The sequence below is a fragment of the Prunus dulcis genome, chromosome 8, assembly GCF_902201215.1.
Source record: "Prunus dulcis chromosome 8, ALMONDv2, whole genome shotgun sequence".
In the NCBI taxonomy this organism is placed as follows: Eukaryota; Viridiplantae; Streptophyta; class Magnoliopsida; order Rosales; family Rosaceae; genus Prunus; species Prunus dulcis.
In genome coordinates, this window is record NC_047657.1 from 9,706,297 (window position 1) to 9,733,038 (window position 26,742).

General features: G+C 36.0%; 3 protein-coding genes across 3 annotated transcripts; 2 read left to right on the forward strand and 1 right to left on the reverse strand.

The window, feature by feature from the left end:
* Positions 1 to 495: 495 nt before the first annotated feature.
* On the forward strand, positions 496 to 10,826 carry LOC117637132 (V-type proton ATPase subunit a3-like). Its single transcript, XM_034371939.1, has 18 exons — positions 496 to 842; positions 1,988 to 2,032; positions 3,083 to 3,202; positions 3,280 to 3,387; positions 3,562 to 3,672; positions 3,766 to 3,939; positions 5,034 to 5,171; positions 5,654 to 5,761; positions 5,872 to 5,979; positions 6,114 to 6,262; positions 6,791 to 6,944; positions 8,175 to 8,335; positions 8,421 to 8,627; positions 8,835 to 9,018; positions 9,119 to 9,202; positions 9,310 to 9,503; positions 10,131 to 10,190; positions 10,295 to 10,826. The coding sequence occupies exons 1-18, from the start codon at positions 708 to 710 to the stop codon at positions 10,497 to 10,499; spliced, it is 2,445 nt and encodes an 814-aa protein (XP_034227830.1). The 5' UTR covers positions 496 to 707; the 3' UTR covers positions 10,500 to 10,826.
* A 5,503-nt stretch (positions 10,827 to 16,329) lies between these two features.
* Positions 16,330 to 19,119, reverse strand: LOC117636823 (cysteine protease RD19A-like). Its single transcript, XM_034371508.1, has 4 exons — positions 18,480 to 19,119; positions 18,270 to 18,389; positions 17,019 to 17,265; positions 16,330 to 16,848 (listed from the first exon to the last, which is right to left on the reverse strand). The coding sequence occupies exons 1-4, from the start codon at positions 18,930 to 18,932 to the stop codon at positions 16,565 to 16,567; spliced, it is 1,104 nt and encodes a 367-aa protein (XP_034227399.1). The 5' UTR covers positions 18,933 to 19,119; the 3' UTR covers positions 16,330 to 16,564.
* A 2,006-nt stretch (positions 19,120 to 21,125) lies between these two features.
* On the forward strand, positions 21,126 to 24,108 carry LOC117637564 (purple acid phosphatase 2-like). Its single transcript, XM_034372475.1, has 8 exons — positions 21,126 to 21,335; positions 21,681 to 21,878; positions 21,974 to 22,085; positions 22,242 to 22,471; positions 22,591 to 22,729; positions 23,300 to 23,520; positions 23,696 to 23,820; positions 23,910 to 24,108. Exons 1-8 carry the CDS (start codon positions 21,126 to 21,128, stop codon positions 24,106 to 24,108), a joined length of 1,434 nt encoding a protein of 477 aa, XP_034228366.1.
* The last annotated feature ends 2,634 nt before the right edge of the window (positions 24,109 to 26,742 follow it).

Consider the following 26,742-nt stretch of genomic DNA (forward strand, 5'->3'; position numbering starts at 1 on the left):
TTTTTAATTGTAATGATACTTTAACTTCTATCCGAATTTCATTTTGATCATTAAACTTGTTTTTGAATCAATTGGTCCTTCAATTTTTATACGTGTCCTAGTTTAGTTATTTTGTCTATTTAGAAAGTAAAACCATCAATTTGGATACAATTATTCTCCAAATACATACGAGAATTTGTGAACTAAAGTGACTCAAAAACGAATTACATAACCAAAATATAACTTGGGTATAAATTCAGGACCAGGTTAAAATCCCATTGAATACCAACACTTTATCTTTTATCCATTAACTTAACCAAATAACCAAAAAAAAAAAAAGAAAAAAAAAAGGGGAAAACGGGAACACAATAATCACGTCGCACCAAAAAAATATTAATTTAATTGAGAATGACTGTCGAATCCGATTAGGAAAATAAATAAAAAATTGGAAAAGGGACAAAAGATCCAGAGTCCTTGAGAAATTTCCCACAAAACCTTCCCCAACAAACAAAAATTAGAGAGAGGAGAGAGAGGGCACCGGGTGACGTGGAAGATCCGTGTGGCCCAGCGCTAAGGAGAAGCAGAGGAAAGCAAAGCAAAATTACAGTGGAGATCAGTTCATTATTTGATCTCTCATCTCTCTCTTGTGTGCGTGTGGTTTTTGACACTGTTTCACACAACAATTACACAAACACACAACCACAGACTCTGAGATTGAGAGAGAGAGAATGGGAGAGTGCTGTCCTCCGATGGATCTGTTCAGGTCGGAGCCTATGCAGCTCGTCCAGATCATCATCCCCATCGAGTCTGCTCACCTCACTGTCTCTTATCTCGGTGACCTCGGCCTCCTCCAGTTCAAAGACGTAAGTCCTCATTGCTCTTTCTCTGTCTGATTCTCAATTTTCTGTTTCAATTATGGTGAATTTTACGTTTTGGATTGATTTCTGTGAGAAAAACAAAAAAAAAAAAACCCTAGCTTGACACTGTTTGTGATTGGAATTCGCAATTGGATTTGATTTGTGGAAGTGTTTTTGTTTTATTAGATTTAAGGTTTCAGTTTTAGGTAATACGACGATTGAATTGTTTGATCAGTAAGTGGTTTTGGATTCTTTAGCTTCTAATGGACTCAATTTCGGATTTTTGTGCAAAATGAAGAGTTTGATCAGTTGATTCGTTACCATTTATGTGCATATCGATCAAGCTTTTGCTGCTGCTGTTGCCGAGACTATCACATACTTTAGATGTCACGAAAAAAGAAACTTGATTATCAAAGTATTTAGCTTTATGATCACCTAATACATGATTATGGCATTCTTTTTAGTTCTCTTGGAAATTTATATAAGTACCAGGACAACCCGTAGAGTTGTGACAGAACTAACAAACCAAAAGCAGCGGGTTGAAACTTGTGGTATTGTTCTGCTCACCAAGGATTGGTAGTTGTATGGGGTGGGTGGGGAACAAGGTGGCTCTCAATTGAGGGCTTTGATTGGTTCGATTTTAGTGGGTTGTTGACAATAGTTTAGATCTCTTACATCTGAGCTATAGACAAAATATATGTATAAAAGAAGAAACAAGTTTTTTGCTAATTCCTATACCAGAATGTACAATTTTCTATAAGTTTAAAGAACTGATGGTTAAGTGTAGAAAGTCCTGGTTTAGGTGGAGGAGTAAGAAGATGATGAGATACATAGCATCCTCAAATGAGGAAAAGATTTAGGGGTAAGCGGATAAGAAATATGAGGATTTCACAAGGGTTTCACCTATTTTATAATCAAGAGAGGCGTTAATACTTTTTACTTGGTTTATGCATACAATTTTGTGAAGAACTAATATCTGAAATTCATCAATGTGAATTTCTAGGTGTTGCACAGCTTGCTCTTATCATATGAAGCACTATGCTAGCTTCATTATTCGTCTTACTTAATCTAATAAATTGTTATGTTGCTTTCAGGATTTGTTTTTAAAGTTTTATCTGGAAACTAATGTTTTTGATGTCTCATTCTTCCAGCTCAATGCAGAGAAGAGCCCGTTTCAGAGGACTTATGCTGCCCAGGTGTGTTTATGTTCCTTAGCTTACTGATAAACCACATTTTTATTTTGCGTTGTGTATACCTTCAATTGTGTTGTCGGGGATATGATACTTCTCATTAAAAGAAAAAAATAACTTCTCATCAAAATCGAGTAGTAAGAATTAGCAGGAAAAGGAGGGAAAATCTCAACTTTAAATTTCTTTCCAATAGTTTATATTGTCTTAGAAATTTCAAAATAATCTTTGGAGCTGTACTTTATTATTAATTTTAATGTAAAAGGCCTTCTTAGATTGCCAACATAAATAAATATTTGGTCTTTTCTAATAATGTGTGTAGAACTGTACTATTGTTACCTCCTCCTTTGGGATGATTGATATTCAAGCCATTGAACGCTCTATTGTGTCCACTACGCTGGCCATTTGGAGATTAATTTCTGACCCTTAGCATATCTTTAGAAGTTTATGGTGACTTTGAAACAGTCGCAAATATATTTTATAATATGAGTCAGGAACATGCCACTTTAACTGAAAATATTGACTACATATTAAGAAAGGGATGCACTTGGCTCAGTCAGCTATTAGTGGATGCAATCCTCAATGTAACCTATTTTACCTAAAGTTGGCTTTATAAAATGAACATAGAGTTCAGGTACATCTTTGGCTGTTCCCTCACCCCTTGGTGCATGCGAAGAGATCCTTTTGCATGTTTGCATGCTTATGAACTTGTAAAGGTTTTTCAACTAAGCTCATTCTAATTGAATGGTTTTGTTGCTAATCTTCTTTTGATATACACTTAATATTGAAGTGTGGTCAAGTTAGTTGATCAAATAGTTAACCTCTCATATTGCCTATTTCTTTATATTCTTTAACATTTTTTGGCAACTTAGCTAGTTTTGCTAGTGAACTATTTTAGATTGTTGCGAACCTATAAAGAGTCTTGTAACCTGCACTGCACATCCTATTTATAAGGTGGCCAGAAAATTTGTAATGCACTTTCTTCATAATTGTTGAAGTACCTAAAAATTATGTCTCCAATGACTTATTGATTGGTCATTTATTCATTTCCCTATGTAGATTAAAAGATCTGCAGAGATGGCTCGCAAATTACGTTTCTTCAAGGACCAAATGTTAAAGGCAAATTTGCCTTCTTCAAAGTCTAAAAGACAAGTTGACGTCAATGTGGACAACCTAGAGGTATAATAAGGTGTTTGGTGCCTAGCTAAAGATCCTTAATATTGCATGTTCTAACGCTAATTTTGTGCATATGCTAGGTAAAACTTGGTGAATTTGAGGCAGAGCTGATTGAAATAAATTCGAACAGTGAAAAGTTGCAGCGTTCATATAATGAACTGATAGAATATAAGCTTGTTCTGGAAAAGGTGACAGCCCTTTTTGCTTGTTCGGCCCAAAAAATATCATTGCAACTCTATTACCATGCATCATGCATTATTCAGATATCAGAACATACTCTATCAACTAATGAGGCGCTAAGTTTGGTGTTTATCTAATTTCATTAAGCTCTCAAGTGACTAAAAAAAATATCTTCCTTTCAGGCTGGTGAATTTTTTCACTCAGCTCAAAGCAGTGCCGCGTTGCAGCAAAGAGAAAATGAATCCCGTCATATTGGTGATGAATCTCTGGACACGCCTTTATTACTGGAGCAAGTACAGACTTCAATTTTGGTTTTATAGTATTAAGGTTAACCACAGTATACTGCTTTTACTTAGTTCAATTCTTTTCGTTTGGCTGTTGTGAAGGAAGCATCAACTGATCCATCAAAGCAAGTTAAGTTGGGGTTTCTCACTGGACTTGTTCCTAGGGGAAAGTCTTTGGCATTTGAGAGGATTCTTTTTCGAGCTACTAGGGGTAATGTCTTTCTGAGGCAGGCTGTGGTTGAAAATCCTGTCACCGATCCTGTTTCAGGAGAGAAGGTATGGACACATCGTTTCCTGCATTTTTATGTTCTTGGTATGATGAAAGGAAGTTTTTATTGTTCTTTTGGTACCCTTTATTATTTATAATATAAGGACAAGAAGCAATCAAATCTGACTGACTAGCTTAGTGTAACATAGTATAATATACAATCAACTCAACACTCCTACCCAATCAAGTTCACTTAACAGTAAATGGCATATGCTCATTATGTTTAAACAAAAGAAGTCGATTAGAGAGCTTAGGTATCTAAAAAGCTCTACCTCTTCCATTCTATCATAAAAAACTTCTTCCTTTTCTTTTCAACCAAACAGTACAAAGGATCTTGGGCTGGAAGAGTTGTGGGAGAGAGTTAGATTTGGTCCCCATTATGGGCATCTGTTTCAAATGAGTTTAAGGGGGTGTCTTTTTACTAGTTTAGTAGATAGGAAGGCTGCTGTGAATTGCCAAGCCATAAGATTATTGATGTCAAATGTGTTGTAACTTCTTATTCTGTATCTCTAAGTGGACAACTTGTCTACATCGTTGGATTGTTTCAAATTAATAGAAGGTTTCTTTCTCCTCCCAAAAAAATTCCAAAATGAAGCAAGAATTTCACACCACCAATGAGTAGTCACTTTCTTGGAAAATAGCAAAGGGTAGTCTTTCACTATTATCATTAAAACTGAATTCATTCATCTTATGCATTTGCTGTTACCTTCTGCATCTTTGCATAAGTCTTAGAGAGAGCTGTAGGTGGTGCTGACTTCTGCCAGTTCTGAGATGGGCCCTCTGATATTTGAATGGGATTAAATTTTTTTTGCTCGGTGATGACAATTTATCATCCTTGTTGCATTTCAGGCTATTCTAAATTTCTTATATTCCACATAATGGTCTCATCAACAAATATATTCCTTGTAGTGGGAAGTATGTCGATGTACATATACATAGTAAAAATCATTAGGTAGCAATGAAAATTGATAAAATGCAAACCTTTATGTATGAATACTGGATATATGGTTAGTTTATTATATAATATGGCACTGTTATATGTCCATATGGTTTTTCTTTGTTATTGCACGCTTTGTGTTTGACTGTGAATTATGATCTGCAGGTTGAGAAAAATGTTTTTGTGGTATTCTACTCTGGAGAAAGAGCAAAGAACAAAATTCTTAAAATATGTGAAGCTTTTGGAGCCAATCGTTACTCTTTTCCTGAGGATCTGGGTAGACAAGCTCAAATGATTACTGAGGTATGTACTATGGTTTCTCTTTGGATTATTTGGCCATGCTGATGCTTCCTTCATTCATATTACATTTCTGTTGTTTTCATGTGTGCTCTCATCTTTTTCTTTGCACGTTTTTTTTTTTTTTTTTCCGGCATGAAGTATGCCAATATATTATTGTTTATACTTTAACTAATTAGTGATATAGTTAGTTCGTTAACTTCTACGACACCCATGCTTAGAAATCCAAGTTAGCCTTTTTGCAGTTGTTACCTGATCGATTGACACATGAAGAAGTCCTCCTGGGCCTCGATCAGCATAGGCATTTTAGCAATTTTTTTTACTTCCAATTTTTATCCTACTCCTGACAATGATAATTATTTTAGGGCCTAAAATCATCGTTTAGAGCTTAGATTTTAAGGTTTAAATTCTCCGCTTTTGAGCTACCCGAAAACCTGGGAGTTAAGACCTTCATATCTTCATTTGACAACCATACATTTCAAATTCAGGTTTCAGGAAGAATTTCAGAGCTAAAGACTACTATAGATATCGGACTGTTGCACCAGGGAAGTTTGTTACAGAATATTGGGGAGCATTTTGAGCATTGGAACCTTTTGGTAGGTTTGAATTATTGTACTGAATGAAATTTATTCATTATTTGTGTGGAGAATGTTTGCTATATTGCAAAATGTCAAGCTATTGACGATGTTTCTTTGTACTCATGAAGGTGAGGAAGGAGAAATCCATATACCATCATCTTAACATGCTTAGCCTTGATGTAACAAAAAAGTGTCTTGTGGCTGAGGGGTGGAGTCCTATTTTTGCATCAAAACAGGTATCCTTTACTTACAAAAAAATTCTCTGCAGTATGATGAGTCCTCTTTCACCCAGTTTGAATTAAAAGGTTTGAACTATGACATACAAACCAAATATGTTATTGAGTTTCTTTGTTTGAATTGATTTGTGCAGATCCAGGATGCATTGCAGCGGGCAGCGTTTGACTCCAACTCACAAGTTGGCGCTATTTTCCAGGTTTTGCACACACAGGAGGCACCACCTACCTATTTCCGCACAAACAAATTCACTTCTTCTTTTCAAGAAATTGTTGAGGCATATGGGTGAGTTCCGCTGCAATATCTTGCTATTCGGTGCGTCTTTATTGATAATTGCAAAAGTTAAGATTCTAATTTTTTTAACCAAGGAAGGTAAATATAAGAAATTTAATGAGTTTATTTGTTAACCACTGTCATTCTGGACTTTCCCTAGTAAGGTGTGGGGCTATATACTGAAATTTTTTATCCACTTTATGTAGTTATTGTGATTGATTTACTCTGCCATCCCTAGTACTTCCTGGCCATTATCATGTGAGCTAGATAATAGCTTGTTTTGCCAGGTAATATGGTGTAACAATCAAAGATTATAGTGTTCCTGAATCATCTCCCTCTTTAATTCTTAATGTTCCATCTAATGTAGCAATTAACGAAGATGTTTGAAGTGCAACATTAGCGACTTTAGTAAGAAAGCAACCCCTACATTGCACTGATGCGAATTTTAGAATTTGAAAGCACAAATTGCAGTGTTATTTTATTGTTTCTGACAGAAATATACACAAGATTCCAAAATATTTTGTTTCAATGCCATTGCAGGGTAGCTAAGTATCAAGAAGCAAATCCTGCTGTATATACTATCGTGACATTCCCATTTCTTTTTGCTGTCATGTTTGGTGATTGGGGACATGGAATATGTTTGTTACTTGCGACACTATATTTAATAGGCAGGGAAAAGAAACTTTCTAGTCAGGTATTATTTATATATGCTTTGTAATCACTTATGTTGACATGTCCAATCTCAACAATTATATTGTTTCATTATGACCATCTACTTTATATTGAAGTGTATGATCAAAGATTGATGTATTCCCTACTGTCTTTTATGCTAGTCGGCTGTTCCATTTTTTTTGGTTTAATAAAATACCAGTGAATTTTCTCCTATATTTTTAGATATTATTTAGATAATATTCTCGTATCAAGAAAGATGTGAACCATTAGCCATTGTGACACTGACTGTATGTTGCTTATTGCCCCAAATAGTAACCAGTATCTGAAGGTCTCTTATGTGCATAATTTTGTATTCTTATGTGGTAGTGACTTTGTTCACTTTATCCTATCTTGTTATGCTCTTCAATGCTTTTCTTATTGTTACCGACTCAAAACCTGTTGGGTAGTTATAGCTTGCGTGCAATAATCTTAATGAATGAGTTAGAAAACTTCAACCTTGGAAGATCCCAGTTTGCCTTTTCCCCCCCGCCCCCTTCCCCATCCTGTCAGGGTTTTGTGATTGTTTAATAAGTTGCACTACTGTGATAGAATGTGTCTTTTACCTCTATGATGTGAGGAGCAAGGCGGTGTTCTTGGTTATACAAGATTTAGTTTGTCGACATTTGAACATCTGATATTGCATACGCATGCTTTATGAATGAGTTTAAAAACTTGTGTGCAATAAGTTTAATGAATGAGTTAAAAAACTTGGACCTTAAAAAAATTGGAAGATCCCAGTTTGCTTTTTTCTTCCCCTGCCCCTTCCCCATCCCGTCAGGGTATTGTGATTGTTTAATAAGTTGCACTACTGTGATAGAATTTGTCTTTTACCTCTATGATGTGAGGAGTAAGGTGGTGTTCTTGGTTATACAAGATTTTGTTTGTCGACATTTGAACATCTGATATTGTCTAATACATGTGCTTAATAGAAAGTTTCAATTTCATTAAGCCTGCAAATTCTGTCATTTTGTTTCTTCATGAGCATGTTTGCTCGGTGTAATTATCTTTTGAATTCATTTATTATGATTACTTTCCTCTTTTCACTTTGTTATTTGAAATCCAAAGGACACGAGGAACATCTTCTTTTGGTATGTAGGTTCTTAGCATTTTTCCTTTCACATGCTAGTTATATCTAGGAAGCAATTTTTTATTTTTTATTTTTCATGTTTGTCTAGATGTAAGAATCTAACTACATATATTTATGGTTTTACAGAAGCTTGGAGACATCATGGAGATGGCCTTTGGTGGCCGTTATGTTATTTTGTTGATGGCAATTTTCTCAATCTACACAGGTTTAATCTATAATGAGTTCTTCTCTGTACCATTTGAACTGTTTGGCAGCTCAGCATATGCGTGCCGTGATCTTTCTTGCAGGTATATCCTAAAACTTTGGATATGCCTCTGCTGCCTTCATGTTTTGAATTGTTTTTAATAGTCAACTGAAATCCTTTGTATGCAGAGACGCTACTACAGCTGGCTTGATTAAGGTGCGTCCCACTTACCCATTTGGCCTGGATCCTGTATGGCATGGATCCCGCAGTGAGCTTCCATTTCTAAACTCATTGAAGATGAAAATGTCAATTCTTCTTGGGGTGGTCCAAATGAACCTTGGAATTATAATAAGTTTTTTCAACGCCAGGTTCTTTCGAAGTGGAGTCAACGTTTGGTATGCTGTGCTATTCATTGTTTTCTAATCGTTTTGTTAGGGCTGTCATTTTGACCACTAAAGGCAGCAGGTGCATACACTGTAAATGTGAATAATTTTCATATTTACTGTGATTACTTACCTCTAGAGTCACATCATTAGTTTCTTCTATAGCCTGCTTCTGACCTTGTGTATAACTTGTATTGATTCAAATGTTGCATTGCCCAGGTTCCAGTTTATACCCCAGATTATATTTTTAAACAGTCTATTTGGCTACCTGTCCGTTCTCATTGTTATGAAGTGGTGGACTGGTTCAAAAGCTGATCTATACCATGTAATGATATACATGTTCCTAAGTCCTACAGACGAGCTAGGTGAAAACCAGCTTTTCAGTGGTCAGAGAACAGTTCAGGTAACCTCTCAATCAGTTTTTTTTTTAATCTTATTTTTATTTCTCTTGTAAAAGTGAAAACATGTGAGTATTTCTTATATTTTGTTTGTTCTTTTACCAGCTTGTGCTATTACTATTGGCTTTTGTTTCTGTACCATGGATGCTGTTTCCAAAGCCCTTTATATTGAAGAAGCAACATCAAGATGTATGTTTGTAGACATCCTTTCACTAAGTCCCTCAGTCATTTTTTGATCATCACTTTTTCCCCTTATTTATATTCATCCACTGCTTCTGATGGTTGTGTTATTTCAGCGGCACCAGGGCCAATCCTATGCCCTACTTGAGAACACAGAAGAGAGCTTGCAAGTGAATTCAAACCATGATGCCCATGGTCATGGCGAGTTTGAATTTAGTGAAGTTTTCGTGCATCAAATGATACACACAATAGAATTTGTACTTGGAGCAGTCTCAAATACAGCTTCATACCTTCGTCTATGGGCTCTAAGGTAGTTTCCAGGAACTTTAACTGTCATTCTTGGCTATTTTGGTGAACATTTTGATGTTCACCTATATTCAGCCATCGGTGCACATGCATACATGTGTACACGTATGTATTTGTTTTTGTGTCTGCGGATGTGAGCTCATGTCTGCATTTGTTATGTAGGTATGTGTGCTTGATACTGATTGATTTCGATGTGTGTTGGCATCCTATGTTGAGAAGTGTTGAAATCAAAAACAACTTTTTGGCATCAATAAGTTTAAAATTGAAGCAATAACAAAATTTTCATTAAGTTGTAAATTGTTAACTTTGTATGTTTGTCTGTACAGTTCGTTTTGATGCGCTGCTGAATTGTTGAACTCTGTATGCATGTATTTGTTTTTTATTTATTTAAGAAAAGTCATCAACTATGGGTGTTAAATGGGGCATTCTTTTCCCACTTGGTGACATGACATTAGCTAGATCCCTCATTATATTAATTGGCCAATTTGTTACTTGGTTTCTACAAAAAGTAGTACATTCTTCTTTTTGCTGTTACAGATTAGGACATGGTCATGCAGAATATTTTTTTTTCATATATTTGCGCAATAAAAGCTAATTTTGTGTATTTGTCTTTTCTTTGAACTTTGTTCAGTCTTGCTCATTCAGAGTTGTCCAGTGTGTTCTATGACAAGGTTCTCCTGCTGGCTTGGGGGTACGTTTAATTCATTTATGATGCTGCTTTTGTTTAATTAGTCAGTCTTACTGGATATCTACGAAGGAAATCATAATGAACATATTGTTTTGTACATTGTACAGGTTCAACAACGTGATCATACTCATAGTGGGTATTATCGTCTTCATTTGCGCAACTGTTGGTGTTTTACTGCTGATGGAAACTCTCAGTGCTTTCCTTCATGCTTTGCGACTTCACTGGGTGGAATTCCAGAACAAGTTTTATGAGGGAGATGGTTACAAGTTCTATCCGTTCTCATTCGCATTGCTTGACGACGAAGATGAGTGATGCCCTAAAATGAAGTCCTAGGCACTGTTTAGGCCGTGGAGTTGAGTGTGAATAGGTAAGAACCCAAGTTGATTCTTTCATTTGGACAAATAGAAGAAGGCAATTGTGTTGCACCTTGTATGGGGAGGGGGGGAAAGTTATCGGTTGGTTTTCGAATTGAGCATCGCCCCTTTTAGCATGTTTATTTATCATTTGTTATTGGGAGGAATAAGCGAGTTTTTAGGGCCAGCATCATCTTAATATGTAGTGGCAATTGTGGCCGTGTGTAATAATGACGATATCTAATCATCTTTCTATTTATATAGTATTAAGGAAAACCAAAACTTCNAAAAATTTACTGCTCTCTGCCACAGTGCCATTGCCAACTGAGCTTAAACATGCTATTTGGTAACCTAGTTTTTGACTAATATTAGATGTATTGTAGCTTCATTCAGAAAAAAGAAGTGCACTTTTACGTGGAATATGCGCTAAAAGGGATTTGCTGGAGGTGACGAAAGTTCAATTTTTTGTGGGTCAGCTTGTACTGAGTTCAAAACTTCAAATTCCAAATAAGTTAAAAGACTCCCTATGAGGCCGCCCGGAATTTTTTTTTTGTGCATGTAACGGGGATAGCGTTGTTTTGCAATTTCCGGTCAATAACACAATGATACGCGGAGAAGTTATTCTATGTGTCGTTGCGTTATTGGCTATTATTATTCGGAGTCTTGTAGTGGCAAAAAACAAGCTTGTTCCTTTTTTTTTTTCTTTTTTTTTTTTTCATGAAAGATATAATAATTCCAAGGTAAGTGCCTGGTACGGCTAAAGTAATTTCAGCAAACACTGATTTATTTTTTTATTTTTTGGGTTGAGAAAAGCATTGGAAGCTTGAGACAACAGTTGAACACCAGAGAGACAAACAACGAACTTGAAGACTTGTAACATCAAATGACAAAAGCTTTTTCTGGGACTGAACTCTAGAAGTTGGAGATGAGGAGCTGGATGACACCAAACAAATTACGACCATTGATATTATGGAGTGAATTTGTCGCGTACCCTTCGACCCTCACATACAACTTTTAAAATGAAGAATAATTCGGAATTTTGAGTTCAAATGCCGGAGATAAGATATTGGAGGAAACTAAACAAATTAGAAATTTTCCATTAATGAGGGATTGATTTATTTGTTTAGCTCCCTCCAATTCTCACATATGGCTTTTAAAAGAGCAATGGATATCTTTGGAGAGATAAAGAAAATGTGGTACAAAAGATTCTGAAGACAGCGGAGCCATGGAGGTGAAAGGTTTTGGCCTTTGAAAGTTGTTGAAGAGCAAGCATGTATTTTATAAGGAAGTTCTCACATCTCAATAAGAGAAGAAGAACAAAGTTTCAGTCATGCACTTGTCTCTGAAAGCAAACGCTGCGTGCCCACATGATCGACACAATTAGAATCTCGTGATAAAAGACCAAAATAAATAAATAAATATTTTATTTGTTACATTTGATGAAATTAAAAAACATCAAATTATGACTAAGGTCTCTGTAGCTTGGGCGAAGATGCATTTTCCTCCATGTAGTTTCAATTGTCGTGATTTAACTCAGATAATTTATTAGTCGTTGTAATTAAAAGAAAAACAAATTAATTTCATCAATTTTTTCAACATAATTAGCGTGCATAAATTCCAATTTTTAGAGGTGTAAAAACAACAGGCACATGCCAATTTTAGAGATTATGTGATGGTTAGGTCACACGTGGCGTAGGTTATCCGGCGTGTTGACAGACTCCATACGTGGCGTTAGATGTTCTGGAGTATGATGAGATTTTGTGATTACCAGAGAGATGAATAAAGGTATTGTATGTGTTTGGAATCGGGATTTTAGTGGAAAGAACTGCGTGTGGCTTGATCCTTTAGTAAGGGTACGTAGACAGCTTGGGGTAGTGCCTAAGTGCAGCCACGTGCTAAACTTTACTTATGTTGTTTTAGTGAGTGGGGTGTTGAATTTGTAGTTGGTCTTGAAATTCGGATGAAAACGAGGCTTGATTAAAAAGTTATTCTATGTTGATTACAGTAGGCATTCATAAATAAGTTTGAGTTTGTTATATGCATTGTTTAATGCATTATTTTGATTCAAGAGCATTGCTGGCGGTTCTGTTTCGAGTTATTTGAAGGCCGGAGGCCGTTTATGTGAATTGTATGAAATTATATTGTGAGTGCTGCCTGTTGGGATATTAAATTGTGAATTTTGTGCATGTTTAAATTTGGGGAATGCTCAATTTACAGGAGAGACTCTACCAAAATTTCGGTAGAAAATCTCGTGCCCTTATTCCTTTTTGGGAAAAAAGATATAGTTTTAGAAATGGGCCAGAGATCGGGGTGATGTCGGGAATTTCCACAGGATTCGTCTCGAGTTTCGAAAAATTCGGGGCGGGTCCTGTCAGAGGGACCCCTAGGAGACTCCACTAGAGTTCTCCTTGGCCTTATCAATACGAGCCCTACTACAGAAGCGTATAGGGCTGACATAATCCACATCAGCCACCAATACTTCTTCTGGTTGCTTACGCTTTACACTAATTTTACCCAGATACACTCCGTGAACTCTCCTCGCCTTTTTGGGTCTGCTACAACCCTTCTTCGATAAACCCTCAGAGAGCTGGATGATAGGCATGAGAGCAAAAGGGTCAGAGAGATCAGGGCTCACACAATCCCAAGAAATGGCCCTAGAGTCAGGAGATATAACGAATCCAAAAGGCGTGCCTGCAACCTGTAAAGTAGACAAATTCTCCATCAGTGGGGCCAGTTTGTTGGCGAAGAGAATCAATAGCCTCAAACCCTGGTGACAACATGATAAAGTGGGAGGAGATGCAAAATCTGCAAACTCATCCTTATTACGAGAGTTAGCTGTGAGAGAAATCAGCTGTGAGAGAAAGTAGTTTGGCGTTTGGTAAAATTTTTGTTAAAAGTGTTGTTGGTATTGATTTTACTCATAATCAAAAAATGATTGCCAATTAATCATTAAACCCAACTCCTCTTCGAAATTGATTCCTGCATAATCAGAAAATGAAAGCACTAAATTAGCTGCTTTCCCTTATAGCTTTCTCTCACAGCAATTTTTAACAATAAGTGATTTTCTCACAGTTTACCAAACAGGTTGGGCTTCTCAAAATTTTTTAAAAATCACTTATCACCCCAAATAAGCAATGCCAAACTGGTACTTAGAACGCCAAGAATGATCATTAGGGCTACCCTGATTACTCGAACCATCCAGTGAAAAAGTACCATTGCCTCTTAAAGAAGGGGGAAAAGTCGAGGAACGCCGATCTAGAGAGCCAATGGGTTTACTCCATAATTACTAATACCTTCCAAATCAGCAAAAACAGATGTCAATTGATCACGTAAACACGAAATGAGAGGCCCATTGTGGGTTTCATATTTTTTAAGGCACACCTGAGTAGTAGAGTGACCAAGCCGCCCACAAGCAAAGCAATAATCAGGAAAATACTCATATTTGAATTCCACCATTTTCTCTCCAACCTCCGAAAAAGTGATCGGTGTTTGACGGATAAGAGGTAAGGTAAGATTAAAAACAACTCTTTTATAGATAAGAAAATTTTAAAAAATAACTCTTATTTCTATAAATATTATTTATTAATAAACTGAATTAAATATCGGATCGGGGGTTTAAAATCATGGCCAAGGCCTTACTTTTTGCAAATTGGGCCGAGGCAAGCCCGCCCATAGCCGAATAGGCCGAGTTCAAGTCCCTATTGTATCAATGTGTTTGAGTTTTCCCCCTCCCCATTCTTAACTTCTGGCAATTTTTTTTAAAATGTTTTAAATGATTATATGGGGTCTTGGAAATTAATCTCACTTTACAAATAAATCTTTGATAAGCAGACATAGACTTAGCCAAGTTTGCTAGAGCTAATGTGCTTCCCACTCTGCACCTGAGTTCCAATTCCCCTTTCCGTAGTTTATATTATATTAAAATAAAATATCGCTTATATAAAAAATAAAAAAAATCTTCGATAAATTTCTATAAGAATATATACAATGGAGATATTAAATATAAACTATCAAAATTGTTGATGTGTTTATTTGAATTAAAATTTCAATTCCAATGGTATTCTATTACCATGTGTGCTGCAACACTTTAAGAAAATAATCTAAAATATCTCTTCGTTATATATATATATATATATATATATATATATATATATTTTATCAAATAGAATATCTCTTCTTAATTTCATTTTGGGTTAAATGTCAAATCCATATATAATTGAGCCAAAGCCTATGGAATATACCAGTCTCGTTCTCCTAGACTCTGTGGTCTAAGGGACTTGTGAGCATTAACTATTGAACTTTGTGGTTTAAGAAAACGGAACTGTAGAATATATATATATATATAATTAAAAATTAATCGGTACAATAAGATTAACAAGAAGAAGAATGAACAACCTCTATGAATTTCATTCCATTATCTTCTTTTATCAGATCAGACATCACAGATAATTTGCACTAGTGGATTGTAAATATAACATGAGAGATTGGTGAAATGTAAGAACCATGTTCTTTCAGCTCTAATTAGTCAAAAGAGTAAGCACCAGGCCTTATAAAGGCAATTGTAAACCCCCCTGCTTCTTATTTATGTTTTTTTTGGTACTGAACGGACAAAGTATTATAGTAGAATTTTATGTACCTTTCCCCTCTGAATTTTTTTCACTTCTCCAAATAGAAGGAAAGTCCAACCTTTCCTTCATTCGAACTCAATCTTTCATACTACAATCTTCATTTGACATTCAAATAGCCTCAACATTATTTTTTGATGTGCGTCATCCACGCGTATATCAGCTCTTTGCTTTATTATATCTCATTTTTCAGTTTGTTCAGTTTTCAACTTTCTTTTTGTGGTAAGATTTCTTTTGCAATAAATCTTGGGCTTAGGTTCGAGTCCGAGGAAAGGTTTGGACCAATTGCTCCTCCAGAAAAGATATAGAGCAATTGTTCCTTCAAAAAAGGTTTTGGGTTCGAGTCCTAGCATCCGTATAATGTGTGTGAGTTTAATATATTATTATCCCTCTCGATAGAAAAAAGAAAAAGAAAAAAAGTTCTGGGCACAAGGTGGAAAATACAATTTGAGGGATGTGCAATGGGTTAATCAATTGCCTATTTTTTTCCTGTCATAGATATAGTTAATAGACATGTTTTCCTGTAAGTCGGAGGAATAAAAAGCAAAGAAATCAGCAACAATTGGACAAGAAGACGAAGACGGCAAGCAGAATAACATTAACACATCTTTGGATTATTGTGATTGTTAAGATTAAACTAAATGCGAGTAAATGCACGAAACCTTTTAATATTTATAACTCAACTTATAAAAATTAGTGTTTCAATGTTTCATTCATTCAGTGACTGCTTTTTAGGAGCAAAATACTCGTGGCACACTGAGCAGTTACGAAAGTGCAGGCAAAATCAACATGTAGCCAAGTCATGCCCAATGTAACAAAATGCATGACGCAAAAGACCCAGTACCAGAGAGAATCAAAACTAGAAGCAATCTTGCTTTCAAGGTGCAACATTTCCTTCTGGTATTTCTACCCCCCAAAAGAAAAGAGAGGAAAACATTTCCTTTCGGAATAGCAGCTTTACAATTCGATTATTCAATTTAAAAAGCACAACACAATAAATATCTTACAAGAAAATCCCAATTTATTGGTCATATAATTCAATCAGGTACATATATTTGCATTTTTTATTCTATATATTTTTTATTCGAAAAATATAAAGAAAAGTAAAACTACCTGGGTTGGATTGACCTTTCTTTCATTTAGCTGCCCTATAGTTATAAACCATATATAAAGTTGGAAGAACTTGCATTAACAACACATAAAAAAGGACATTTAAGCTGTTCCGGCAAACCCCAAGAATTATAAAGTACATGGGTGGTGCTATGTTTAGTTTTATGTTTTGCGAGGCTGACAGCTGACAGTGTCAACAACAATTGGAGTTGCCCAAATAAATGTCTCCGAACTTGTATATACATTACACACAGATATTCCAACTGCAATTATAAGTTGGGGTTGAAGCCTACTGTGGGTTGGTCTCAACAGATGCTGCAGCAACAGTTGAGACCATGGAGTCTACACCGCAGATATTACGGCCCTTGCAGATTTTGTAGAATCCCTTCTCTCCCCAGTTCTCTCCCCATGAGTTCTTTATGATCCAGTATGGCTTCTCCTTCATTCTGATGGGAGAATAGCCAGCTGCACCATAACCCACGAGCAACACCCCATGATCCAATCTCTTTGAGCAAATGTAGGGGCATGACACTCCACCAACATATGTTTGCATGAACACTGCGTTGATAGCCACTGCATTCGAACAATGTACTAGTTAATAACAGGCATTAACCACTACAGGAACTCATACCAGTATTCTATAATGCTCTTAAATCATAAAGAGAAGATGAGCAGAAAAAATAAAATATCTTTACAATAGAACAAGGCAAAGAACAGAAATCACAAAATTAAATGCAAGTTACCTGCAAGAGGGCCATTTTTCACAAGGTTTGCAGCAATTTGTTCTTCATCAAGGGAGACAACACTGAAATTGGCAACCTTTGCTGCAATTTTGCTTTTGTCAAATTTGCAGCTTCCGCGATCAGTACCAGTGTATGGATATTCTTCTTCCTTCATTAGTCCACCAGCTTTGAGTGTATACTCAAAGGCACTGTTCATGAGCCCGCCATTGCATCCAGAGTCGCATGAACCTGCCTCCTCTGGATCACACTGCAAGTTTTTCAGAAAGAACGCATAAGAAATATAAATTTAAGGACCTAACCTTTTTCTAGGACATCACTGAATGAATGAAACAGTCAAACAAAACAATGGCAATCTGTTAATGGTGCTACTGTTAAAACACAAGCACCATTCATTATGCATTTCTATTAAGGATAAAGACACAAGCACCAATCGACTGAACTGCTTCTGCATTATCAAGATAAACAATAGCAATAAAAATATTTCAGCAGCAAGAACACATTCTATTAAAAATCCTTCAACACAGCAAGCAGATATATGACCATTTAACTTTCTACATCCAAATATAACTTCTTGCAACATCTCGTAATCATAGCTAAAACAAAAACCAATTTTATTTGTCATTAACTAAATAAAACCAAAATAAAAAACACACAGTTAATGTATTATCATGTCACCCCTGAACACCAATAAGGCAATAACCAAAACATATATAACATACAGCAGACACAACAATTACAATATACAGGTATATTTCCTGCAAATTAGAAAACCCAACTCCGTGAACAATTACTACATCTTTACAATTTCTAATCTGTTCCATTCTCTTTGTGACATGTGTTGAGACTTAGGAACATGTAAACACACTTTGACCCAAAAAAATGAAATTGAAAACACAGACACCGTCTCAGGTTTTGGTATAAATGCAATCAAAAAGTTACAGTTTGTGACTTTCAGTACTGACAGAGTCAGCATGAGACAAAGACAAGCAGAAAGAAGAAGCTAACTATTCATCGTCATCCAGATTCCACGTGGGTCTCACATGGAGACCACAATCAGAGATAATTGGAACAAGACAATTGAAAGAAATATTCTGACAACAAAAATACCCTAAAAAGGGACAATCGTAATTATTAATTACCGTGTATACGCCAATTAAAATCAAACAATCAATCAATACAAATCCCAATTTTCTTCATAAACAGAAGCACCAAATAATAATTCTTCTAAATTTTTTTAAGAAAAAGTCAAACCTCGTGATCACAATCCACAAGCTGCTGCTCACTGAGGCTCACAAGCTCTCCAGTCGCCAGAAAATGGGCACCTTCTAAAGCTCCTGTAGTACTGAAACTCCAGCACGACCCGCACGAGCCCTAATTTCACAAAAACCCAAATAACCCAATAAATAAACAAACAAATTAAAAATTTAAAAATAACTTTTTATAATAAAAGCAAAAAAAGACCTGATTTTTAACGGCGGTGACAGCTCCACGATCCCTCCAATCAAAATCCTCAGGCAGATTCTCGGTCGGAAGAATCGGAGCCTTGGTGGCATCGGAAGGGAGCCTCAGCCCTCTGAGTCCGAGTTGACTCTTTCGGAACTCGGCCGGGGTCATATCGGAGAACCGAGTCACGCCGTGTTGAGCCGACGGATCGAGCCTCTGGTGTCGCGCGGCTCGGCGCAGGTTCGCCTTGAACACTTCGAACCTGTAGTCGTGCTCCTCCTGGGTCGCGTACGACTTGCCGAATTGGTGCTTGAAGAGCGAGAAGTGGTGTTCGGCTCCGAGCCGATGGTCGTGCTGGTGATCATCGCCGCCGTCGACCACTTGCCTAATCAGCGGATCTGCGCCGTCCGATTGCGCACGCGAGACGATCAAGAGAGAGAATGCGAGAAGAAGAGAGAGATAGCGATCCATCTTTACAGAGACCGATTGGTAGCTTTGGTTCTTCAGAGTTTGGTTTGCTTTGCTTTATAAAGTCGACGAGGACCTTGGAGGTGTATAATCCTCTGCGGTCGGGTTTAAATACTTCGTATATCTGCACGGTTCACAGAGTGTCCCACCAATGATCGAGTATGATGGACGGTTTAGATTTTCTGAGATGAGATATATTTTACTGGTGTCGTGTAGGCGATAGTTTTGGGGTGTTTGCTTACGGGAGTGGGTAATGGGCGGGCGAATGGAGACGGGAAACGTGGCGGTGTTGGAGTGTGGGACTTGAATGGTAGTTGGATAGTGCCTTGCATTGCTTTTTGGTTTTGAATTGTAATTGGGTTAGATATTGTTTTGTTTTTGTTTTTTTGGGTTTTTTTTTGTTCTGTTTTTTGTTTTCTGGCTTGAAGATGATTGTTTTGTTGTTTTGTTGGAGAAAATAATAAGAAACAGAGGGGAAATAGGGTGGTGAATGAAATATTGCGGAGAAATTTGTGATGGAAGAGGTTTGTTTTCGATATCAACCGAGTGATGGACAATGAAAGAGGTTAATTTCGAGATTCATTCACTTGTAGGATCAATGAAATTAATGTATATGAGAATTACAATAAAATTTATAGATATCAACGATTGATAAGGATAGAAAATGTAAATTACAATAAAATTTATAGATATCAACGATTGATAAGGATTGAAAATTACATTTTCTATCCTCATAGTTTGGCCTGATTTCTTATAGTTTAGAAAGTTGCTATCTCATATAATTTGGTTTAGTTTCTAATTTAGTGCTCGCATGGAACTTAAAGTGGAAACTTCAATTTCAAACCAAACCTCTTTAGAGGGGTACGATAGCAATTTTTTTAAACTCTATATACTTAAGAGAAAATTAGGCCAAGCTACGGAAACCAAAATTGTAATTTGGTCATAATATTCTACACACGCGTACATGAGCGATTGATGAAAATATAATTTAGAATGATAGTTGGATTGGGTTTTCTCCATTTGTCATGCTATGTTTTAACTGGACTTGTTAAATTATGAGGTCATAAACAGTTAGGCTGATGTGTTTGTTTGAGTTGTGGTGGGCTATCAAGAATGGCAAAACAATCTGTATCAATTGCTTGCAAACTAACAGGTCTTTAGCGTGGAAGTTATCAATTTATCATACAATAAACATTGCCAATTTGTTCTGCTACATTTTAGGATTTGGTTTTAAGTTTGGAAGGCTTCAAGGGATGTTTGGATTGTTGAGATAATGATTTGATGACACTAATTTGCTATCCTAGAAAATAACAAATTGCTAGATAGGGGGTGAACTTTTATAAGAAAACTAGATTTTTTGGAATCTTAGCTTTGTTTTTAACCCTTTTTGTGGTCATCATAAGTCATAATGATTTTGTTACTTTTCATTCTATCTTGAATTGGATAAAAACTTACCAAATCCAATCACACATGGTCATGCATTTTAACTTTCTCACATAACAATATCTGATTGGTTTGTGATATCGCCAGAGTGACAAATACCTATTACCACCGTGCATATATCTGTAAGGCTTAGTTACATACTTCTAATCTTGGGCATTGGATTGCATTCATTAAATGTGTTGGTAATCTCTTGAATGCAATTCAACGCCCTAGATTAGAAACATGTAACAAATCCTTAACTTAACTACTTATTGAAGAATCTCCCTTCAAATTACAACTATTTTCTACATAACAGAAAAGGATTAGGGCGTTAAGATTCCTTCCAACAACCAAGTATAGTGATTAGAAAGAGGATTACAACTTTTTTCTTTTTGTTTAATCGAATCCCAACCCAAACACCTCTCCTATTGTAAAACAGCTATTGTTTATATTTTGATTGCTCCAATCCAAGAATAGATACGTTTCATTCACACAGAACTCCGAAGTCCAACTGTAACCAATCACTATTTCCGATCCCAAAAGAAGCACAACTCAACTAAAATTCCCAGAAGAATAAGTACACATGTTAAAAATAAATAGAAAACCATGCAAATCCAAATCCCTTAAACTTTAGATTTTCTCTATTTAAATTAAATCATTATTATTTTTTGATCAAATTAAATTAAATTATTTTTTATGTGTCTATAAAAGGAGCATGATTTTGCTGAGCGCAATGGAATTTGTGTAGGGTTTGAGGGTGCCTTGAGTAATATTATGACCAAGATGGGTGTGGTGAGCTTAGCGTCTGCTTCTACTTCTTCAAGTGTAGCTAGTTTTGTAGTTTTGGGTTTGGTTTTGAACTTGGCTGTGGTTTGCAATGGAGGTATCACAAGCCCTTTTGTGAGGAAAGCTGAGAAGACTATTGATATGCCTTATGAAAGTGATGCCTTTCAAGTCCCTCATGGCTATAATGCACCTCAACAAGTACATATCTCGCCCATCTCTCTCTTCTCTCTAGTCAGTTGTAGCTTAATGATGTGACTTATTTGTACCACATTATCTGATGACATCACCGAGTCTCGCCTCCTATACGAGTATGAGACATGATATCAATAATTGTCATATGGAGAGATATATTTCTCTTTTTTGTGGGCAACCGTTTTTACTGTGGAAACACACAAGACCTTTTATTTACTTGAACCTTCATATTTTTATGTGGTCTTGTTTTTCAAGATTTATGGCTTGCTTCACACGTTTGATTTTCTTCTTGATGATTTTGTTAGCTTAACTTTGTTTAATTGTATGATATGTGCGTGTTCTTGATCTAAGGTTCATATAACACAAGGAGACCACAAGGGAAAGGCCATGATTGTGTCATGGGTCACTGTGGATGAAAAAGGCTCCAGCAAAGTGCTTTTCTGGAGTGAAGGTCAAAAGAAAAGGATGGCTGAAGGCAAAGCTAAAACATATACATACCATGATTACACTTCTGGTTACATTCACCACTGTACCATCAGAAACTTAGAGGTAAATTTCAATCTGCCTTTCTGGTTTTCCTCTTTTTTTTCTGTAAATAATTTGCTGGCTGAAATTATGAACTAATAATATATTATTTTGGGCAGTACAATACCAAATATTACTATGCGGTTGGAATTGGGCACACTGTGAGGCTGTTCTGGTTTGTAACTCCTCCTGAAGTTGGGCCAGATGTCCCTTACACATTTGGTCTCATGGGTAAGTAAGCATTTTATTTATTTAATAACCAAAACAGAACAGTAACTTTTAGCATTGTGATCCAAAAGTAATTTCATGCTTTTGATTAATTTACAAGGCAAATTTGGCTATTTGATTACTTGTAAATTTGACTTGCCATTCGGCTCTCATTTGCAGGGGATTTGGGCCAAACCTTTGATTCAAACTTGACACTTACTCACTATGAAGAAAACCCACTTAAAGGACAAACAGTTTTGAACCTTGGAGACCTCTCTTATGCAGATAATCATCCCAATCATGACAATGTTAAGTGGGATACATTTGGAAGATTCATTGAGAGAAGTGCTGCTTATCAACCTTGGATTTGGACTGCAGGGAACCATGAGATTGATTATGCTCCAGAAATTGTAAGCATTTCATAGCTAATCTTAAGCTCTCATTTTCCATATCTAGAGAGGTGAATTCTAGTTCCAAAATGTCATTGGAAAAGTGTTTTCTAAGAGAAGATTGGTACTTTTTGTTGTAGGGTGAATACAAACCTTTCAAGCCATACACTCACCGGTATAATGTCCCACACAAAGCATCAGGGAGCCCTGCCCCTTTTTTTTACTCAATCAAGAGAGCTTCAGCATACATCATAGTCTTGTCTTCATATACAGCTTATGGTACATTTTTTACCCTACTGTATTTACATGACTGGCTCTCAAGGCACCTACACTACACATATATGCAGTATACGATATGAAAATTCTAGGAATGTAAAACATGCTCTTTTCTGACTGTCTAATATGTTAACTTGGCATCTGCAAATTTGTTAAAATCACCGTCAGTGAAGTAATTTGGCGATGACATAACTAGATACTTGCTGCATTTGTCAAATCAACTCATGTTTCTGCTTTCCCCCCCTCAAGTTGAAATACTTAGTTATTGCTTTCATGGCATGTGAGAGATTGTTATACTGTAAATAAAATTTTGTTCATCTCTGCAGATTACATCATATAAATTACTTTCACATCATATGGAAATAATATCCTTGTCATATTTTCTAATGACTTTGTTTTAAATGATTGGAGACTTTTTGCTTCCAAATTATCCTGAAAACTGAGCTGAAACTTCTGTCCATGTAACATCCAATCAATTCTAACTTGTTAGTGAAATCTTCTGTACATTAATGTCTTTGTTAAATTGGCTGCTGCAAAAAGTCCCATTTAACATATCATTTCCTTGTTCTCAAGGTAAATACACTCCTCAGTACCAATGGCTTGAGCAGGAGCTACCAAAAGTTAACAGGAGTGAGACACCATGGTTGATTGTCTTACTGCATTCCCCATGGTACAACAGCTACAACTATCATTACATGGAAGGAGAGAGCATGAGAGTCATGTTTGAGTCGTGGTTCGTGCAGCACAAGGTTGACGTAGTCTTTGCTGGTCATGTCCATGCCTACGAACGATCTGTAAGTGCTCAAAATAAACTTTTTGAAACAGATCAATCCCTTTTATGGAACGCTTTAATGTTTGACAAATTAGTACATGAAACCCTTTTTAGGAGAAGTGTTTGACTGAAATGCTGATATCAAGAAAACTGTATTCATCTTCCTTTTTCTGATAAGCAATTTGTGTGTATCACAGGAACGTGTATCGAATATTGCCTATAACATTGAAAATGGAAAGTGCTCTCCGGTGGTGAAAGATCAATCTGCGCCGGTGTACATTACCATTGGAGATGGAGGAAATATTGAAGGCTTGGCAACCAAGTAAGGACATAATCTTTTAGGGTAAAATGCTTTCCTATTTGTTAGCATTGCATACTTTAATCTATTAATGTTTTTTGTTTCTGGTGCAGTATGAGGGAGCCACAGCCAGCTTACTCAGCTTATAGAGAGGCCAGTTTTGGTCATGCCATTTTCGACCTCAAGAACCGAACTCATGCCTTCTACAGTTGGCACCGGAACGACGATGGAGTTGCAGTGAAAGCCGATTCTATGTGGTTTTTCAACAGATACCACCATCCTGTTGATGATTCTACAAGTTCCCAATCATGATCATGGGAAAAGATAAATTTTGTTGCTCTTGTTTTCGAGAATAAATTCAGATGTATATCTTATTAAGTTAGTCAATATTTTCTGTGGATGTTGGTAGGCTAAAGGTTGATTCATATACATAAATGCTTATGTGTTTTTTGGTCTCGCTATATTTCTATCATTTGGTCACCTAGCAAACTAATATGGGAGCATCATATAATAGGTCTATGCAACGTCTTTCTCACAATAATCGTCCGTCACCAATACACGTTAGAAGTTTATGGAAACATTTGTATGTGAAATTTGTTATATATATATATATATATATATATATATATATTTCTCCATCAAATTTCCATTTAGAAAAACAGGAAAAATTTGGAGAGAATTTAGAGGAAGGAAACAATGATTATCAAGAGCTCCACCGTCAGCTTCGTCTTTTCTATTCTTGTTCTTCATTCATAGTTGATGCCTTGTATTTATAGGCATATGGATTACACTATTTACTAATATTGTATAATTACAATGACGAGTCATTGGGGTGAGTCATGGTAGGTAATTCTAGGTATGGTATAATATGCCATGGTAGGCATCCACCATGCATGGAATCTGCATCGTTAAAAACCTTGCTAGTAAAATGCATTTAAAATAAACAAGACAATATATTGCAGAATCTGCTGGTTTACTTAATATAATCATCGTATAAATTATTACAAAGCATAGAACTTCTGTTTCTTAACAAGAAGGGGTGCAAATATGCTTACGACACAATACAATAAGTATCAATCATTTGCTTTCATAAACTTCCAACTACCATAAAACTCTGTAAGCCCAACAAGATTTCTCTTGAGGATAGTTTTCTTCAAAATAAATGTAACTCTTGATAAGTGAAGAGAGAGATGAAGAGAATTAATATGTTTAGATCAGAACATACCATGTTCCATATTCTGATCCATGAAGCATATGGATCTCTGATACCTCTCTTCTACCATACATTGACCCGGAAGCTCAGTGAACGAGGCTGATCCATGATCGAACGACTACCCTAACAAAGTAGTGGATCATGATCAAAGATAATCTTGCTTCTAAAGGTCTCTTGATCAAAGATAATCTTCCTTCCATGGAAATCTTCAGGATTTCTAAGCACGCCAAGTGCTGTCGAGAGAATTCAAGTAGGTATCTCATCCTTTGTTTAGAAAGCAGCAACAAGGGGTATTATAATACTGTCCATGAGTAGGGAATATATATAGCAAAAATAAGAATATAGAAAACCACATGTTAGTCTCAAATCCGTTAGATTAACTTTTGACAAAATTCTCAATAAGACAATCCGTAAATTCAGTAAAGAGTAAAATGATAAGAAGTGAATCTTTTCATAAACAAAAATACCTCAAAGGTCAGATCGAATAATTTGGATTTGAATATTGCTCCCCATGAGCAAATATTGTTAGCAGTGAGATCAGACAGTGGTGTTAGAATTCTATGGTTGTTTTGTATATTTTTGGAGAAATGGAGAATTTGCAGAGAAGAAGAGAAAAATGAGAAGGGACTGTTCTATTGCATTTTCACAAACAGTTGGCTTACATAGTGTACTCGGTAGAGGAGAGAGGAGAGAGATTCTTCTCTAACCGAATTGCAGCTGTCACCCTATGAGGTGTTTACACTTGTCATCCCAAATCTAAGCTAGAGAATCCACCTGGACTATGATCCAATGGTTCTAATTACATCACAAATAAAATAAACATAAAATGATAGGAATAGAGCTTGGTGACTTCCGCTTCAAGAAAGCAGCTGCAGGATTACATTCCAACCAGTGGTGCTGTCAATGACTCTCTGGTTGCTAGCTTGTAGTATGCTGCATCAATTACCAATTTGGGACAACGGCTGCTGCCCAGATCCCAAGAAGTTCAAGCACTTAGATCACAAGTCATAACACTGCGGAGGATGCTCAGTGATGCTGATCAAAAAATCAGAAGACTTGACAAAAGAAATAAAGATTTGGAGGCACTTGTTTCTGTTGTTGCAGGTTCCTACAGAAAATACACATGAGGAACACAAAAATTTTCCTGTAGATGCCTAAATTCTGAGGCACTAAACATTTGCTGCAATCTTGGTTATGTAATTTTTCTCCTTTGTAAGATAGAATTGCAAGTTCCAATTCTCCATAATAATATGAACATAGCATCCACTAAATCTTTAAATCATATGAACTTCTGGTTCATTTTTGAAATAATATGAGTGACCAAGAAACTTCAGGTTCTTTGTAAAACTTGATCTTATAATTTCTTATGAGTGACCAAAAAGCACTCATAACCAATGAACTTCATGTTCATGATATTTATGAAAATTTAGTTTCTTATATTCGAAGCTTCAGGTTCGAACATGTGAATTCAATAATGAATTAATAGTTGTGCTTTGAACTCCAGATTTACATTTATGTAAATGTACTCAAAACTTCTGGTTTTGGATTACTCGTAATTAAACATCATAACTAAGATGTTTGAACTTCATGTCATATTTTGAATTTCTGATCCATACATATAAAATATTGATCAAATGAAATAAATAAAATACAATAATAAAAGTAGGACAATAATTAAACTGATGTAAAATAAATAGTTTAATTGTTCTTTTATGAGTTTAAGGAACTGTAGG